At 37.3% G+C, this 20,665-nt stretch overlaps 1 protein-coding gene across 3 annotated transcripts in view; it reads right to left on the reverse strand.

The window, feature by feature from the left end:
* RNF111 (ring finger protein 111) overlaps positions 1–20,665 on the reverse strand; it is a 48,010-nt gene that overhangs the window by 12,153 nt on the left and 15,192 nt on the right. For all 3 annotated transcript variants that reach the window (XM_051628481.1, XM_051628480.1, XM_051628482.1), the window contains exons 2-8: positions 18,054–18,949; positions 8,138–8,264; positions 5,384–5,547; positions 3,974–4,057; positions 2,519–2,716; positions 1,762–2,081; positions 672–927 (exon numbers count right to left, since the gene is read on the reverse strand). In XM_051628481.1, the coding sequence (XP_051484441.1) occupies positions 672–927; positions 1,762–2,081; positions 2,519–2,716; positions 3,974–4,057; positions 5,384–5,547; positions 8,138–8,264; positions 18,054–18,949 (2,045 nt within the window). The remainder of the gene's footprint in view (positions 1–671; positions 928–1,761; positions 2,082–2,518; positions 2,717–3,973; positions 4,058–5,383; positions 5,548–8,137; positions 8,265–18,053; positions 18,950–20,665) is intronic.

Here is a 20,665-nt window from a genome sequence, read left to right on the forward strand (position 1 = left end):
GCTTCAATATTATTACACCACTGTAAACAGTGGCAACATGCAATATGTAGTTATGCAATAGTTATTCCTGCAATAAACGCTACAAGAAACCCACACTTTCTGCAGCCAGAAGTACTCCACTTGCCAATCTTGTTAAAAAGAAGGAAAAAATACCTTTTTCAGCATGCATCACCCAGGTACCTGGGGTGAGAAATTTTACTTCAAGCTTATTGTTTAATTTTTAAAAAACACAACCCCCTTCCACAAGTTCACTCATCTGTAAAGACAATAAATTAAAAAAAAAAAAAAAAGAAGCACAATCAAACAAATGAGGTGTCTGTCCAAGCCTGCTCAAGCAGAACTCATGACAAGGACATGATGGGGGACAGACCAAGGAAAAAGAAATAAAAAGGTGTCGTTAAAATACAAAGGAGACTAAAAATACAGTAAATATGGTTTTGGAAGTCTGAATGAAATGAAGGTCACTAAAAATATTTTAACTTCACCTTGATCCTGTTCAAATCCTCTATGCAACTAGAACTGTCTCAATACATTTCTTAAGATATGTTTTGCTAGGCCAGTCCCAAGATCAAAGCAAGCAGGTAGTAAAAGTTTTTGTATGTTGGCAAGGAAGCTGTTCTGTTGTTTGTCTGATTCCCCCCCAGGTACTCAGTTTATCTGTCAATACTTACAAGGAGAATGCATATAATGGCGACAGGAGGAGAGCGATGCCTGAGGAGGAGGTTGGGGCTGTGGCTGAGCAACCAGACTGGATCCATACCCATCTATTGTTATGGATTGGCTTGGGCCAGCACTAGCCTGGTGCCCATAAATTGCAGTTCGAGATGAAGAAGCAGGACAGCAGGGGTCAAAAGCAGATGTTCCATGAAAAGCACCACTTCCGTGACTTCTTATACCACTGCTGCTTAAGTCTACTGGCAGTGCCTGCTGTGAAAACAAACCATCCTTTTTCAAGCAATGCTTCAGACAGATAAAAGTCACCCTCAAACATAACATGATACAAAACAAAAATAAGTACTATCACAAGCAAACAAGATCCACATTTTTAAGTTTTAAGGCTTGACTCTGGAACATTCTTTAGAGAGAGTTAAAATTCTTATTCCTAAGTTCTTGAATCTGGTGAGACTCTATTAATTACACCAGATTGTGTAAAAGAAACCTTATGGTGGATAAATCAATTAGTATTTGGGAGCTACACACATTTAAATATTTGGAGACAAAGCCCAATCCCTAGTGTTTTCAGTTGTGTTTAATGTATTATACTTAAAACAGAAACATGGGTGATAGTTCTGAATGTTGTAAATGTTTGCACAGTATTGTTCTTACTTATAACTGTATTATTTTAGGGCTGTGCTACTTAAAAGTCTTAAAAAGCAATGCTTTTAGAAGAGCAACTCCTTTACACCTTTTACTAGACTTGACTTTTTATTCCCTTAAAGCAGCTCAATTACTTGCACTGTAGACCTGCTAAGATCAGCAGTTTATTTCAGGGTGTTTGTTTGGTTTGCTTGAACAGCCACTAACATCTAACAGTCATCAAGAGCATGTCAGCTGTCAATGATTACTTGTTGGATTATGACCTTCTATAAAAGTTCAATTTTTTGTGTCCATATATATTATAGGTCATGTTTTCCTTTTAGTTTCCTTCTATAATGTCTGCTACAAAACAAGAGAATACTCCACAATTCAGTATCTATTCTATTCTCTCAGATTTAGAACAACTTGAAATCACAAAGGCAGAGTCACAAGAATCAGACATGCCTGGTCGTGGTAACTGGTGCCAGAACTGCTGCTTGCTCCACAAGGTGCAGGCACTGGAGGAGGCCTTTCAACAGGGCAGCTGGAGTCACTGAATGAAGGAGACAGTGGGACAGCTGGGTGAGGGTTGTGGTGGTGGTGGTGGTGATGCTGGAAGTGGTGGTTATGCTGCTGAAAGCAGCTTGTATGTGGGTGCCCCAACGCATGATGAGTCTGTGAAGGTCCTCCACAAGGAGAATGCTGAGGGCAGCATGATGGCAACCTTGGCATGGCCGGAGGGCTAGTTTCCAGTGTTGTATTAGATGCAGTTCTTCTTACATCATCTTGAAGATAAAGAAAGTTAATATTGAAGTGAAAGTAGTTAGTAAAGCTGACCACTATAAAGCACTGTCTTAAATAGAAAAAGAAATTGTACTTCAAGGTTAAAGAATTAACCGATTGAAAAGGAGACCTACACTAAAATAAAACAAACTGGATACCAAACAAGAAGATTCAGCTATGACTGCCTAGTGAACCAAAATTTAATTGTTCAGGTAGAGGTACTTGTAGGAACCACTAGAGAACATGAACTGACTCTTGCCTTATTCCACTTTAGGGAGAAATCAATTTTTTTTTTCAGTTTCCTGTCCTCTCAACTTATTACTGTTATGTTAAAGTTGACACAATGTTCATTCTAGAGAACACCAATTAACTTCCTCTACCTTCTTCACGCTAGGAGGCAACACCCCCCCCCAGTTCAGCAAGCTCTCTCATTCTGTACCTCCAGCTGGAGTACCAGCAGTGCCGCTGCTGGGAAGACGAGGAGTGGTCTCTGGTGCTGCAGTGGGCTGGCTGTTGGAGACGTCAGTAGCCTCATCAGAGGTCTGCCCTGAGATATACGTACTGGAACTGTTACTGGAAGCAGAACTCACAACCGGCGGCTCCACTCTGGCTGGTGGGCTTGGCACAACGGTGGGCTCTAGCAAAACAAAAGAGCTTCCATGTTCTTTCAGCTTCAAAAGCTGCTGGGCTTTTTTTATTTTTGCTGTTTTGTAATTATTTTACAAGAAAGTCTTGATTCTGGTCTTGCCAGATGCAAAGAATAAAAAAAATAAATTCCCAGCCAAATATGACATACTGTTTTTATGGAAAAAAACACAACTAGAAAGAAAATTAAATTACTTTCATACTTTACGCTGAAAACACTTGCTGAAAACTTTCGTAACTCTACAGGCAAACTAATCTATGATTGAATATTACCCTTAGAATTCTTTTAATGCCTACAAAGCCCAGAAAACCTTTTTGATAACTAACAGAGAACAGGATAACAACATCTAAACTAGCAGTACTATTTTACAAACTTCAGTCATTCTAGATGCATAGAAAAGACAAATTTTGTTTCTAATTTCAATACACATTAAAAGTAGATACATAAAATTGGTATTTGAGACTTCTGTTAAAAGTACATGCAGGTTCATTTTGCATATTGCAATGGTGATAGTCAGCAATATCTTTAATTTGATCCCGGAAAATACACCTTGATAAATTTTGTTCTCTACTGCACAACTGTAACCAGGTTAAAATTTAAAAAGAGACTTAGTGGCATAATTCAAATTTGGTTTTGAAAAAGTCTGCCTTTGACTGTAAGTTTGAAATTTCTCTCTAATTAGTGACAAGGCTATGACAGGATTAGTAGTAGGAGATACCATAAAAGGGAATGTCATCAGGAATAGCTCAGGTTTTTTTCATAAAAGTGTCCGCGTGGGTATCAGAAAGAAAACAAACATCAAGACACTTCAAATACTTCTCTTACATGAAGTCTCAAGACAAAATTACTACTTTTCAAGATTTCTCTCAATATCTAGGAGGTACATCAGCAACTCAGCGAGCAAGGGAATAAACATCTCCTCTCTTGCACATCTTCCAGCTCATCTTATTAAGCAAACATGACCTGATACCTACACTTAATTTCCTTTGGATTTTAATGTGGCATTCCAATATACTCATTCTATTCATATTCTCACTATTCATATTGTATTCATTTTGGGAGAAATGTATTAATGCTTAAATTCAGAAAAAAACAGCAAGTACACAGGACACATATAGCCTAGCATTGGTATGTGATCTCACAGTGCTCAAAACTGAATGCTCACATTCTGAAAGCAATCCTGCAGCAGACAATTCTCAGTTTTATCAGCCTCAGTCACCCTGCTGCCCTGTTACTGTTTTGACTCACCATCAGCAATACAGACAGTTCTGTTTCTCCCACTCAGAACCAGTGAAAGGCCACTAGTGGGCTTGGTCAATCTCAAACTACCACCTAGAAGAAACTTCATTTCAATAGACTTCACAGACACTGATCCAGGATGACAGATGGAGATACAATCCTTATGCCCCATGGAAGTAAATTAGCAAACATTTAAGATCAGTAACTCTGAAGACATTCGTATAGTTACAATAAAGTGAGTAGTGACCTTGTAACAGTGTTAGTTCAGGTTTTTTTTATCATTTTACACTAGTTCATACGTGAAATTTGATGCCTAAACCCAAAAATAGTATCCCTGAAATCCTGGAAGACTCATCTTAGAATGGCATTTCCCCTGTGGGAGTAAAACCAGCTAGTCTTAAATATATGCATTACAGTAGTAAAACATCATTCAGGAATATTTTTAAAAACAAACTGGCTCCCGAATTTAAGACTAAATTCTGTAATTTGAGTAAGTTAAAGAAAGTAGTTTTGAGTAAATTAAAATAATAAATTCAAGTAATAAATGCCTAATCCCCTTCAATGATAGAGCTGTTGGGATATGTCACAGTAAATCCATAAAAATCTGTAAATCAGCCCCTCCTCTTCCTTAAAAGCTGTCAAACAACAAAAAACAATTCCAACACTCCAACCAACCCCCAAAAATCAAGACAACTTGAAGAGTAAGGTATGCTTGCCATGCACTCAGAGGCAGAATCACACCAGGACAAACTTTCTGTTAAACATCAAAAGCAACATGCATGCAAGAAATCCCCAAACTCCCCCCCACCACAATAAACCTGCCAAAATTTACCTGAGCTTTAGTTTTTTCTTCTCTCAAAGTCTAACAACACCTGGTAGTTGCTCTTCTGATTTGCAGCAGGAACAGACTTATTAAGTGCTAGTAGGTTTTAATGTTAGGAAACAATGAAGGGTTACAGCTTCAGAAACCTAACATATTTCATTAGATTGGGGTTGGATTTGGTTTATTTTCTTCTTTTTTAGAAATTATATTTACTCCTAGGCCTGAAAGAACAGTAACTATTCCAAAGCATGGGCAGTGATAGATTTTCCTTTTATAGTTTTGAACCAAAGTGCCTATTTTTAAAGACGTAGCTCCAACCTGTTCTGTCATTTCTGCCTAGTGAGTCAGCCCTCAGACAGACACCCAAGTCCATCTTGGAAGAAAACTTAGACCTGGTAGACCCACTGGGAATGGCTAAACTTTTAATTACAAGTAAGACCACAAGAGGATTTTTGACAGGCTTGGAAATTGGTTTGTTTAGAACTAGGACTTTTTCATAGAATGGTATGTTATAACTGATACAATTAATTCCACTCTCCTTACACTGATCATTCTGCTTCTGAAAAAGGAAGAGATTGCTCAGACCATCAACTTACCATCTTCATCCACTGTAAGGTCCACCACCTCCGCTGCATTCTGCCTCAGGGGCTGGATGACTGTGGAAATCCGGCTGCGGTTCCGCTGTTCCGGAGGTCGTGCAGCGTGGGAACTAGAGCTTTGGCCCCAGTGTGATCTTGTGTGCCCAAGTGTTGAACGAGACCTTAGTAAAGGTAACACCTTAAGTATTGACCTAAATTTTGCCATTATTAATTTTTTCTCCTCACTGTTTGAGAAGCTATTTGAAGTAATAATAATAAGAATTATTAGCAAAGCATTTCATGCTGAAATACCCGACTACTCAGAATTCACCAGACGTGTACTTACAGACATTACTGCAGCCTTTACCAGAGAACACAATGGCAAATAACCAACAGGTAGAGCTTAAAGGTCTTTAAACCATATTCCTCTGAAATTCATAAAGGTAACTTCTTAAAAAAAAAAATAAAAAAATCACTGTGCAGTCAGGCAGCAGCTGTATCTGATACGATGTTTTAACTCTGTTAATACTAAATAAGGAATCTCCAAGTCCTCTACTATTCTGACGCAGTCTGAAACAGCAGATTTATGAATGATAACAGAACTGCGAAGACCCTAAACATTTGTAAACATTATGCTCTTTTGCCTATTAACTTATGACAGATTATTTTCAGAGGATAATTTCTATACTCTAGTTTAAATTTCCAAAATGTCGTATGAGTGCAAAATCTGAAAATTTCCTCTTGAACACTCAGTACACTCCTCTCCTCTAAGAACATGTGTTACACAAAGCTGTGTTCAAAGTTAAATGAAAAGTGGCTTGAGGAGAGGAAATCATAAGCCTGTAGCCATACCTAAGGAAAGGCATGGTCTTCTCTCTGTAGTACTACACATAGCACCCATTCTATTCAATTGAGCCAGACAAAAACAAACAATTCAATGATGCTTTGGAGTTTTAACTTAAGAGCATATTGTCTTTAATTAAGAATATTTTTAAAATACCCTTGCAAAAACCTTGGACTCTCCAGTATTTACACAAATAGAGTGTCTCTTATTTTCCAATTTGGAAAAACAATGTACTCAGACTTCAGAAATTCAGAAGAGGAAAATGTGAAGAAAAGGGAGTGACTTCACTAAACACAAACAAAACCCAGAGCAGACATCACCGTGGAGCTCAGTCTGCATTTCTGTTCTGCCTGTACTCCCTTCACCCCTATCTGTGTAACTCAGGAACAAAGATCAGTGTATTTTCCTGTAGTGCAAAAAGCACATTTGCTGCAGTCTTCTCAAGTGGCTTGCATTTTAATTCCACTGCTGTAGTCACTGCAATTTAAAGATTGGGTTGGCTCAACAAGGCACATTTTTCCTAAAGTTTGGATTGTCCAAATTGTTTTGTGCTTTGTATGTGTCCTACTAATCTTCCAGAATGAAACTTACCTCACACCTCTTTAAAAAGCTTTTCTATTACTCTCTGGGGTACCTAGGTGCCCTTTTGTAACACAAGGAGAGGTTAAGGTCTCACCTCATCTTCTCTTTCCCTTCAGTTAACTAAGAATTAAAGTTATGAGCACACCGCTGGTTTGGTAGTACAGAAGAGGACAAATTAACTGTGGAAGGGTACCACAAGACTGTCACTGTTTACTTCTCTTCCAGGAACTCCAGCTTCGAAGCAAACCCAGTGCAGTACCTATTAAATCCATATTTTTTGTTTTTCAATGAAAGCTGTAAATTCAACAAGAAGAAATTATTTAGATTTCTTCTTGCACAAAAGAACAAGCAGACAACACAACAAAGCATCAGACTAGAGATGAAGAGAATTAAGTTCCAGCATACAGGGAGCTAATATTCTTCAAGAATTTTTGCATCAGGTATGATTCCCAGCAAAGATGGAAGTGGAAACAAAGGACTACTGAATTGAAACAGTCTTAAAGTTAGAGGTCTGAGTCTTTACTTCCTTGTTATGATTAAATAGGACATTACTCTAAATGACTAATGAATATGTTAGCTATATGGTGCTGCGGACTCAGTCTGTGGCTGAGTCCATGCAATTTCAAAATTACTAGGTTAGTTCACCTCTGAAGTATGTATGACCAAATTGTTTAAACCTTTTAATGCTAAGACAAGTCTCAACCAGATCTTAATAGCATTTGACTATGCACATAATAATGTCAAGTTTTCTTCTTCAAGAAATTTCACTCTAACAGATTCTGCAAAATCTGACAATGATGGAGTGGAAGTCCCAGAAAGGCAGGGAAGAACTGGAAACCATACACAGCAGCAGCTTCAAAAAGCAAGATGCTTTCTGGAAAAGTTCAGCTAATCCCTAGATAGTCAACTCAGCCTAAACATGCTTCCTCAAAATTCTGCCCCTCAGTCACAGTAACTAAAACTGCCAGATTAGCTGAATTGTCAAGATTTGGCAAAGCTGTGATTTGGGTTTTTTTGTTTGTTTGTTGTTGTGGTTTTTTTAGATTTTTGTTGCTTGAGTTTTGGCTGTTTTTTGGTTATTTTGTTTGGTTTGGGTTTGTTTTTTTTTTCAGTTGTTGGCTTTTTTGTTTTGATTTGTTTTGGTTTTTTGGTTTTTTTTAGTTGTTGGTGTTTTGGGTTTGGCTTGGTTGGTTTTTTTGGTTCTGTTTTTAAATAAAAAATGCATACTGTGCATCCTGGTTAGAATTTCTGTGACATTACCTTACAGGCTTTTAATGGTGCAGAGCCTTGTTGACAAACTTGGAGTCAAGTTAAACTGCAGTAATACAAAGAGATGCACATCTCACCTGTAGCTTTCACCAACCGTGACAATCTCCACTTCACTATCTGTTGAGGTAACATTTATTTCTTCATTAGCAGTGACCTGAGGAGTGGAGGATGCTTCAATCACCACAACATCTTCATCAATACTTCCTGATGAGGAAAAAAGAAGGAAGTTTGCATAACTCATCTAGCTGTCATCGTAAGAGACTATTTTTTCCTAGAATTAAAATACACGTAGGTACAGAATTTCACTGTATGTCAAAACTGTATGTGCAATTGTCAATTACATGACCCAATTACTAATGGCAGCAATTCTGCTGTAAATACTGAAGTAAAAAAAGGAAGGAGACAGAAGATGGGGGGGAGGTAGATAAGCTTTTCATTCAACTGTGTATTAGAAGCAATCATGATGATTTTTTTAAGCTATAACACAATAAAATCCAGTCATTCAATATGAAAACAAAATAACCTAACTAGCAAAGCACTGGTGGTTTATCATTTATAGCTTTTTAGTTTTTCATGTTTTTGTAAGTATTAAAGCCTCAAGGCTAAACAGTGACGACAGGAGGAAAATGATGCACCACGTAATATATGTTATTTATTTCTATAACAAAATGAAGAACACAAATCCTTTGGTGTTTATGAACGTCTTTACATCTATACTTCCAGTGGCATTCACAAACATACATTAGACAAAGGAAGTTAAAATTAAAACTATCAATGACAAAAAACAACAACAAAACCCCCCAAAATCAAGTAGAGACAAGTTTTGATAAGAAACAATCTCCACTTCAGGAAGAATTATTAGGGTTCTAGTCTAATACCCAGACACATGGGAACACCTCTACAGGCGTAATACTGACAGTGACAAGTTTGAGCTATCTAGAATACTGAAACTGAGCTGTGGATTATCCACTACAGTAATACCACTGCACTAAAGAACTTACTAAATAAACAAGCTAGGTAGCTTAGAAACAGAAAACTACCATTTTGAGATGTGCAAATTTCTTCAAGGAAAGTGCTTGTAGAATTTGGTCTCATTCGAGTCAATACTTACATCCTGTATGGACTGACTGCTTTCAACTGCTCTACCCAATGACAAAGCAGAGCAGATTTTATTCAAAATAAAGGAGAAAAACCAACTCTAACCTATGTTAATACATACAGAATTTAGTGAGGGTATATTGCTAGGAAAAACTATTAGTACAAGTTATGATTATACTCAGGTTTGCACCCCTTTTAAAGAGAAAGCTTTCAAGGGAGTTCTATTCTAAGAAAAGTACATATATCTGAACTTAGCTTAATTTAACATTGCAGCAGTCTGCATATGCAGATTAGACAATTGGCCAATACAAACTGGCTTAATAACATTTATGTGAACAAGAAATCAGCTGAATAGCAAAACTTCAGAGACATAAGCAACACTGAAATAATGTTCATAATCCTCATCAAGTAGTTCTTCCACAGTCAGACACCAGCCAGAGCCAGAAGCACTAAGTGGTATGAAAAGCTGATCTTTCACTATCAATAGGATTTACTGTTTCTTCTTTGCCTCTCCTCATACATTAGTACAAGGAGGAGAACATAGTTGCTGAAACAGCACAAAACCACACCAGTTTATTCTGATTTAGACAAGCTCCTACAAAGTTGACAAAGGATAGTGTTAAAACAAAGAAAAACCTGAAACAATCTGTCAAAATGAAGTTTCGGAGCAGTATCCTTGACAGGCCAGCAGGAATACAGGGTGCCTGCACCACATGAGCAGCACCACAGCTATCAAGGAAAGTCCCCGGAAACTTCAGCAAGCCCATATATAAGGGTTTTATCCTAGTATTAGAGCATTTAATTTACAAGGCAATTAAGAACTAAAATTCTACCAATTCCAAAGAACTAGTGAACCTTAAGATGTCTTTTTAAATGTTCTGTAGTATCAAAGCTGGAAAAAAAAAATAATCTAAGTTTTCTGCTAAATGCACTTTAATGTCTGCTGGCTCAAACTACTACAAGCCTAATCCTAGCAAAGCCAAGACGGTTTGCAGTTCTGTGTAGTGTAGCTTTGCAAATTAAGCTAGTGTCTGAGGCTGAACTGTACCAGTATGTCAGCTGGAGTAGTTCAAGATGGTGACTTGAATTCTTAAGAGTACACAACCCTGTAAAGCAGAAGGAACCTTTATTCTTTAGTGAGATGATTGACATATAGAAATAAAACAAATGTATTTTCAGAGGTTTTGCTACATTGTTCCTAAAAATATTTGCTCAACACAGCATATCTTTAAGGTGTCTACATGGAAATATATATCCACTCCTCTAAAGCGAATTTTTAGAAAGGGCTTATAACTGACAATTCGATATTTCAGTAAATCTCTGTTCTAATGTACTACATTTTACAATTTACAATATAATGTTCTACAATTTCAAAGTGTAGTACATTTGTACATGTAGTACATTAAACATACTACAATTTAGAAGACATACTAACAGTGAAGGAAAAAACCCCAGAACAAGAAAAATACACAAAAAAATAAATTATCCAAATCCAGAAATATACCAGAAGACAAAGTACTTGCACATCTTTCTCAGTATGACTTTTCACCCTGCAGTCCACTACAATCCACTCTGACAAGATACACTTCAGTTATTTGATTTTATGCACGTACCAGTCACTGTCTTCTGCCTGGAATGAACTTCAAAACTTCATCAAAACTGATCCTGCCTAAAGTGCACATATGAATACCTTACTCATCAATTTATCATCTAAATGATTGATCCTGTAAGAGAACAGCCAAATCTGGGTAATGAGAGTGTTACTATACTAATCCTATACTCCTTGAAGGTAATTTCCCTTCAAGGAGAAGAGTCACTGGACTGTTGGCAGCAAAACAGCTATGCAGATCTAGGAGAGGCATTCTGTACTACTTCCAGCATAGTATCTGTGACTGTAAAACAAACAGAAAATTATCTGCCTGCAGGTATATGCTTCTTCTCCCACTCATCTCCTGAATAACAAAACACAGCAAGGAAATTATACTTTAGTTGTTTGTGACTGAATTAGCCTTTGGGCTACCACTGAAAGACTCATTCTACATTTTAAACGCGCTGGTTAAAAAAAAAACTTCTACAGAAAGTTATAGCAAAAAATGTCTTACTGAATTTTGTTCTTTCCTACTCACATCCATGATATTTTATAGTGTGTGCAACACAAGAAATATTAGTCTGCAAGTCTTGTATATCCCAACAATTCAGACCCCTGAACAGCAGTTAGTAATTAGCAGTTAATCATTTGTATATGAATAATAATCAGTAATAACTAGTAACTTCTATACAGAAGTTTCTCCTCTTTTAAAAGCCTGTTTTATGATAGAAACCTAGTGCCCAGCCAGCCTAGGGGAAGGGATGAACTACACTGGCTTGATTCCAAACTTGAACATGCTCAAAATTACAACTTTCCCTTTAAAAACAAATCACTCCTTCCTCCAGGCCTTACATCACAAAGACAGTAATTCTGTAAGGTTAAAATACTTTATCAAGCAGAATGTGACTTCAAAAATAATACAATACTGTATCGTTCAATATTTAGATCAGTAAATGACGATGTCTTTTCCACAGAAAGTTGTAAGATTATTTCAGAACTATCACTGCTAGTTGCCACAGACAGACCACATGCAGTTCTGGAAAGAAAGTTTTAGAATCAAATACTTCAATAACCCAGGAGTTACAAGGAAGAGACTGAGCTTTGTGCAGCATAATGTGTATAATATATACAATTATACTTTGTGTATAATATACATACTGTTACTTAACTCTGAAAGATCATGGCATAACTCAAGAAATAAATTAATCACAATCAATACAAGTATCCCACCAAGGACATAAATAACACTGGTATAACATCCACATCTGTGTTTGGCTAATTGTTGCTCTTCCTGAAGGGTATTTTACATTTATTTTGCAATTACCATGGGATTTAACTAGTTTACATTTACATGTAAGATAGCGAGGGAGTTTTTCAATGCACAATTTCAAATGAGACAGTCTGACCAAGCCGTAAGTGAAAACAGAATACATTTTAAAAAAGCAGCCAAGTTCCAGTGAGACAAGTGACTTCTTTTGAGTTCCACACTTTCACTGGATCAGACCAAGGGCCCCCTCAGGCCCATGTTCTCTCTGCCAGCTGAGCAGACAAAACCATGCAGTCAAGAGTAGAAAATCCAGGCTACAATCTTTAGCTGAAACCTCCCACACCACTCAGCATTCATAACAACGTTACAGATGTCAGAAAGCACTTTCTTGTCTATTCATTGCTCATGGACAGCTGTCAGTAAGTGTGCCTTATTTTCCTTTTTGAACTTGCTGGTACTGTGTGCCTCTACAACATCTTAAGCTGGGCTGAGTTTAAGATAATTACCTGGCTAGTAACTAACTTGGCTTGAAATGGATGACATAATATCCTACTGGTGTTAACGTGTACTCCCTTCTTCAGCTTTCAAACTGCTTGAAGGAGGTGTGACTGGTAACCCCTGCTCCAGACCCCTGGCAGTGGTGTTAGCATGACTGATGCCATGTTGCGCGGCAAGCAGCCATTCCCTGCGACTGAGCAGGTTACATCCACACTCCCTTTCCCCTCATTCTCAGGCTCTGAAGGTCCTGCAAACCAAGTAGACAAATCAAACATATTTCTTCTTCCCCTCCCTATCAGCCTCAAGATTCCTGGGTGTCAGAACGATTACTCCCTTTCTCGCTAGCCTTGAAGGCCCCAGGCACACAGCCAAGCAGGTGTTGTTGACAACTCCATCACAGAACACAGAAGCACAAACAGCAGGCAGAGCACTGCCTAGAAAATCAAGCCATTTTAAGTCCTATGTGGGAATCTGGACCAGAACTGCTGCTGGACAGCAAGACCATGAAACCCACCACCCCCCCCCCCCCCCCCGCCCCCCCCTCCCCCCCCCCCGGTGGACAAGGACAATTGCCTGCTTCCTCCAAGGACTGAGTGAGTGACTCGTACTCTTTTATGTGATTTTTGAGTCTAGATTATGATTGTTATATTGATACAACAAACCAAACATGATCTGCAGAGGGTCCAGGTGATTAGAAATTATAGGTTGTATTACAAATTCTGTATTACGATACTTACAGGCTGTACTACGGTGATTTTACTAGTAGAAATCCTATGCCATTCTAATAATAAATTCTGTGCTATACTAATCATAATATCCTGCTTAAGAAAATAATGCATTAATTGTAACTACCATTTAGTGCCATCATCATTCTGCCAAGAATACTTAAAAGAACCTGCCTGTCCTCTTAGTGTTGGAAGACACTAGGATAGAAGATGACAGTTTCTTTTTCCCCCGAGACTAATTTGGAATATACTTCCCAATAGCTGTACAGGATGGGAGAAATTTTCAAAACCACACAAACTGCAGAGGAGTCTGCACCCTGGTGGAAAAGAGAGTTAACCACAGTTTAGGTGATTTGTCCAACTGTGAGCCATGCTAATACAGGCTAAGCCAAAGCCCTACTGACTGTACTTAACCAAGAACACAGATCTTAGCCCAACCAGCAATGCTACAGCATGCCAACTCTAGAAATTGCATGTTTTCAGCACAGAAAGCTGCAGCAGCTACAGTGAATTCCACACTAACTTCTATTTACCATAGCTATTAAAAGCTCCAATTCACAGCAGATATAGCAGCAATGGTTAATGTAGACTGCTCACCAAGGCAGATGCTTCTTTCCTCACCACTTCCCAGTTCTCCCCCAACTTCTCTTTAGTAAGAGGCACAGTAGAAAGGATCAGTATTCACTCCCTTGTTCAGTAATGTTATTGAGATAAAAGCATGGAATTATGAGCTGCATGAGTTACTGTGAGAAAAGGAGTGGATGCTGTAATTTTAGGAGGGATTAAGTAACTGAAAAATAATCCACTGTAACAACAGGCAGCTCATCTCCACTTAATACATGTTTATCTTGAACCTGTTAAAATAATCTGAACATGAAGTGGTATATGTTTAACATTTTCATCAGCCTCTGGCTTATAAAATATCAGATGTCTATATTCAACATTTTTGGGAGACAGACAACAAATATGCTAGAGGAATCAAGAGGACAGTAGTGAATAAATTCAAGTCTTAACATTCTAAGCAGCTTTGAACAAAAACTGAAGAAGCTTCTTATCAGCATTGCACTTTAAGGAAAGAGGCAAGGCCTGTCTAGTACTGGCTGCTCAAAAATATAAAGTAACGTGTCAGACCCTGAAGGAATTTTAAGTGCTATTAGGTGAACAATTTGATGATGCAAAATTCTACCGAGCTTTTCTAAAAACAACACTTCGCCATTTCTCAGGGTTCAGCTTTACTGCCAAATCAGAGTACATGAAGCTAAAAACTTGTTCCAATTTTTTAGCATCTGCTAGGTTTCCCTCCACAGATTGGCTGTCTCCAAATGGCAGCCCAGCCCTTTAGACCCAAGCTGAAAAATCAAATACCTGTATACAAGCATATTAGAATATCTGCATTACAATGTTACAGAGATCCAGTTACAGTAGTAGTTCCAATTTTGCAATCTTTAGCAAGGAAAGCCAAAAGAGGACTATCTCTATAGAATCATAGAACTATTCAGGTTGGAAAAGACCCTTGGGATCACCAAGTCCAACCATCATCCCTGCTCCACAATGTTCTCCCCTAAACCATATCCACCAACACCACATCCAAACGAACCTTAGACACATCCAGGGATGGTGACCCAACCACCTCCCTGGGCAGCCTATTCCAGTGTCTAACCACTCTTTCTGTGAAAACATGTTTTCTAATGTCCAGTCTAAGCCTACCCTGTTGCAGCTTGAACCCATTTCCTCTTGTTCTGTTGCTAATTACCCATGAAAAGAGACCAGCATTTTAACTGTAAGACCAGTATATCAATTAAAAACAACTGATCAACATTCAAATTAGAATATAGACGAAAGCACTTGCACCTTCAACTGTAACTGCATCAATAAACTACACAGTTGTTTTTACATTGCCCTTATGTCCTCCATCTCCTGAATCATCTTCCTCTGGTCATCCCAGATTTAACAAGACAAAAAACAATATCTGTTCCCAGGTGTCAGGGTTTCATACTTGTTTAATATTCTCCCACTCCCAAAGGACGAAGTTCCACCAGAAGAATAGCTAAAGTCCTGACAGACAAAAAAAAGGAGGAAAATGCCTTTATAGTTTTGCTTGGGGCTTTTTTGGTAAAGGTTTTGTAAAAACTTTTGTTAAAAACAAACAATCCCCACCTCTATTAATGTGTTTTTCAAAAAAGGGCCAAGACAGTTTTATTAACTACAAGAACTAACCTAATAAGCACTTATTTGATTAAAAAGATCTGTTACTTTAATCATCTGCAATAATCAGAAGGAAACATTTTCCAGAGCAGTATACACTAATTAAATCTACTGGTTCTTTAAACACACTGAATCTTTAGATAAACATCAACACTCAAAGCAAAGAAATATTTTGTGACATATCCTTAATACAAATTGCTATCAAGTAGGCTAGAAGACTAATTACATCACTCTGATGCCTGCTTATTAAAAATTCAGTTATTGCTGTATCTTTTTGATATCTATTTTCTTTTTGGATTATTATTATTATTATTATTATTCTCCTTTCTTAAGTCTACCCTCTAGTACTTTTAGATATATGCTGCAGGCCTTATATTCTTAGCAGACATTCAGTGTATTCTCTAGTTGATACAAATGCATACATAATCTTCACATGCAAATCTAGAGCAAAAAAACCCACAATCTTCCCTAACATTAACAAGCTAGTGTAGCACTACTAGCAATACAACAACCCTTTCCCCACACAGAAACACTTTCACACTTGCTCACTACACAGAGGGGGTGCATAGCTGTTTTTCCAGCTGGCCCCACTTCTGTCCCAATTAATGTAATAATTGGAAATGCCTTATGTAACAGAAGAAAGCGACAGAAAGTGTTAATCACACTTTTATCTTACTAAAAATATGACATTTTTATACAGAAAGTCTGCTTTACTTCCAATTTTATCTGCAATGCAAATAAAATGCTCAAAACCTTTTCATCAATATGTATTTCCATTGGAAAAAACCCAAAGCATTCACATGCTCTAAGATTACTTCTCAGGTCACCACAAGCGTTAGTCCTGAAGCACAGCCACCATAACACACATCCTTTAAAGCAAACCTTCTTTCAGTTACAGCTGGTGGCTGTGTGTTTTAATTGAAAAGGAACTGGTGCAGAGCAAACTGATTCTTCATTCATTACATGAGAATAAACATAATTTCAGAAATTAAGTTTGCATTTCAAGGAGTAAAAAAATTTAGCCATTGGACAATGCACTTTTCTACTTAACTAGATGAAACAAATTGCAAGTTCCAGTCTTCCAATCTTCAAAATAACATCACACTGAATTATCATAAGTTACCTGAACAGCTTGAATATTCAATAATTATTACATCAATTTATAAAGAGAACTTCTCCAAAAAGATTCTTTTGAAATGCCTATGGGAAGTCTCACTATTGAAATATTTAACATTTTAAGGGAAATAAAACCACAAAAGTGGTATTAATTGAATTTGTGTTAAAAAAGGGTAGTAGGCTTTAACAGTTTAAGAAGACAAAAAAAAAAAAGAAAAAAAGAAAATTATCTCTTTAAATACATTTATCAGTGTTAAAAGTAGATGGCTGCCAGTTTCATTGTTGCAAGCTGCTCTGTGTGGAAAGAGTTGTTAATGGTCCTACATGATTTTACAGTCACATGAAACTTCATCCTCTGTGAAAATGAGAAGAAACTATTAACTTGGAAACAGAAAATATAAAATTAGTGCCCAAAACTGTTTTTTAATATAAATGTATGCATACCCCTATACATTAATTATTTACAAATCATACCCCTTAACATGCTTAAGCATGTATGCCAAATTTAACTTTTTTAGGCTTAAAAAATAAATTTCTTTCCTCACAAATATGCATGAAGATAATTAGGCAGTGCAATAATTATTCTGCTTCAGTTAGTTGTGCAGGCCTAGCACTGCCTAAATCAGATTTTGCATTACAAATTTTACTCCTTATATTTAAACAGTGCATTAAAGAACACAAATTATTTCCTGCCACAATGGATAACAAGCAATCATCTAATTTTTAGTACTCTGGTTCTGTTCAAGTATAAATCCTGCCCTAACATGAACATATGCACTTTTTCTTTTTAACTGTCCTATTTTAAAACATTTTTTCTTAGAGGAATGATTGGCACAGTCTGAGATACAGTTTCACTTTCTAAAACACACTGGTCACTATGCTAAAAAACACAGTTGCCCAGTTTAACACTCTGCTGTGTCCTACATATCTACTTCCCCATGCTGTCTAAAAAGCTGAAATTATGAACAGAAGGCACAATTACAACATTGTAAACATTACTGGTCCCACTATTGGGACTGCCTTTTATTTGACAAACTCTAAGAAAACTGGTAGATGGGAAAAAAAAACATGAATACCCAAAACAAACCCAAAAATCCTACAATCAACACCTGCCCAAAAAAACTCACTCCAAACATTCAAGCATGCCCTCAAATACTCAGTCAAGATATACTAGAGAAACATCTATGCAAACCAACTCTGTTGAGTTTATCTAGGTAAATAATTTGGTGTATATATATACAACATTTTGCTTTCCACAGCTTCAGGCAACATTAACACTAAAGATTCTAGATTTGTTGTAACTTTACTGGAAGCTCTGAATGTACTTTTCTCATCAAAAATATATGGTATAATGTTCACAATACGTGCAGTAAGTCTTTTTGTATTATAACTTCAATAGAAACACAGAAACAACTCCTCCAAAGCACTTAAAAAGAAAGCGTACTCTACATGATGAAAGCTCATCAATAAAAATAACCTCAGGAATTTAGTTTTACCTGAAGGAACAGCTGTACTGTTCTGGTGGTTTTCAGCAGGTGACACAAATAAGTCTTCCTCCACCTCAGTAGATGAACTGGAAGAAGATTCACTACTGAGATCATTCTCACTGGAACTGCTAGAGCTGGGTAGTAAAGCGTACTTTCTTCGAGCTAACACTTCCCGCTTCTTCCTCTGCATTAAAATTCGTTCTTTTTGGTTCTGTGTCCGCTGTGACGAACTTGTTTTAACAAACCTTTTCCTATATGGAAGTCTTCTTAAAGAACTGCTATGAAAACAGGGCCTTTTCATTAACAACCCAGGTACAGAATCTGGCTCAGTCCGAGGCCGCTTTTGTGACCTTGCACTAGGAGCTCTACTTGTAGTATTCAACACTGCCTGGGGGTGTCTCACAGGAGCATCTTTTTCTTCATCAGATGTTACTGTGTCAGAGTCTCCAAAATGTAGACTAGATGAAGGTGAAGAGATACAGTCACTCAAAGAAGAATCATTGTCTTCACTCTGTGTTTCTAGATGCTGCTTTAATCCTAAGATACCTTGGTTTTCTTTATCAGGACAATTTTGAGTATATGAAGGACCAGCCTGCTGGCTCTTGCGTTTTCTTCGCACCACAATACTTTTGTCTTGGTCTGTATGGTTGCCATTCACATCATTCTGCTTTTGAGAATCCCCACACAAGTGAGAGAACTCATTTCCTACTTTACTAGCAATCATCTCCACTTCTGCAGTGAAGCTTTTGGGTGCCCCAATAGGCTCAGGGTTCAAGAGGATCCCCTTCAGACTCTCTGGTCTCTTTGGTGCATCAGAAGGAACTTCACTCTTCATATCCGCTTTTAGAGTATAAACTATATTACATTCAGGAGTCCATTTAGACATGGAAAGTTTTAAGAAAGGCCTAGAAATAAAAACAGATATGCATCACGAAAAAGAAGCATCAGCTTTTTCAAGAGCAAAACCAAAATAAGATGAAAGCTTCTTATTGCTAAATTAACCCTCCAGTGGGAAAAACAAAATAGCAGCGACACAACTGCTTCGTTATATTAAGAATACTGTTTGACAGTGTAATTTTGAATTAAACTCTTACAACTCGTATTGAAGGGAAGTTCTTATAGTCTGTGAAAACCATGATCACTTTTACAGAGCAAGTATTGATGTATGTTTCCTGCAAAACGTCTAGACAAAGTGTGTCTTACTGATGCTTAAGCATGAGCGTTTTACAGGTTTCTGCTAATAGAAGTCACGTTAAGTTTCAGGTAAACAGCTCCCAGACCCATCAACTAAAATGCATGCTTAAATAAGGCCTACATCTTCCTCTGTAGCTCTATATATGGGTAGTAAATACCTTGAACACAATACGTGGTACAGTGCGGTGACAACTATAAGGATGTTACTTAAAATTCATGGCTCTTTTCTGACATGAAAAGGAATAGAAAAGGAGAGACTCTGAACCATATTATTTTGGGGTAAAGTAACAGAAATCCACTTATTATCTAGAGTTTATTTAAAAAAACACCACACATTAATAGTATAATGTACCAAACTGGAATGACTTATCTCAGCTTGCAATAGGTATAAACTGATGCAGACAGTCTGTGATCTTTTCATAGCCACATGCAACTAAACAAATTCTTCAAGAGATATAGCTTCGAATAAAAATTTTGCACAAGGCATTTATGCTGCAGTACCAACATCTAAAGAAGCCGTAAGTTCATTGGATCTTTCTGGAGATCAAGAATCTTGTGGGTCTTAGAACACCAACCAAAAAGGTCCATTTGAATGTTCTCACTGGAAATCCTACAAACCTTTGTAACAAACACTGTTCAACATGAAGCCTGTGATACATGTGATAGTCCTGTGGTAACTAAGAAAAGTTGCTGATTTTTACTAGAATTGAAGAAAATAGGTATGTCTTACCATCACTAAGTCAACCACTTAACTGTAAACACTAAACCTCCTCTTGTCAGTATATGTAACAGGACAGGTTCTTACTTCACCAAGTACAATTCACAGTAGGAGATACTTCTTATTTTCAAGTGTTAGAAGGAAGACTGGATAAGATGAGAAAGCAGGCAGAGAAGGCAGGCAGATAGATATTTACTGCAATAATTTTTAGTGGAATGCACTATGTAAGGCTACCCTTTTCTCTAGGATGGAAAAAAAGAAGCTGCAAAATTGAAAAAAAAACTTGGAATAAACATTAAAGAGTGTAGTAAGCCTACAAAATAAACAAGGAAGCCTCTATTAAAGCTGTGGAATTCTGATATCTAACCTTCTCTGCTCCTCACACCTCCTGAGGAAAATACTATCACATGCTCCTCCCTATGCATGTTCTTATTCTCACATACATGAACCATCTTCCTTTGGAAAAATTAAGACCAAGACTTACATTTTACAGAATTTCTAATAAGGACAGGAAATCAGAATTCAAATTTGTTATTAGCACACAGAGAACAAGCAGTGTATAGTCTTTTTCTCATCCTCATAAGGTCACCTTTAAGGCAGTCTATTATTTATGCACCACTGTTTTACAGAAATGCAACACTTAGTCCATCTTTTCCACAGCCTAAAAGTAAGCCAGACCCTCCCACAATAACTCCATATTTAATCACAA

The sequence above is a fragment of the Apus apus genome, chromosome 10 (assembly GCF_020740795.1).
Source record: "Apus apus isolate bApuApu2 chromosome 10, bApuApu2.pri.cur, whole genome shotgun sequence".
Lineage (NCBI taxonomy): Eukaryota > Metazoa > Chordata > Aves > Apodiformes > Apodidae > Apus > Apus apus.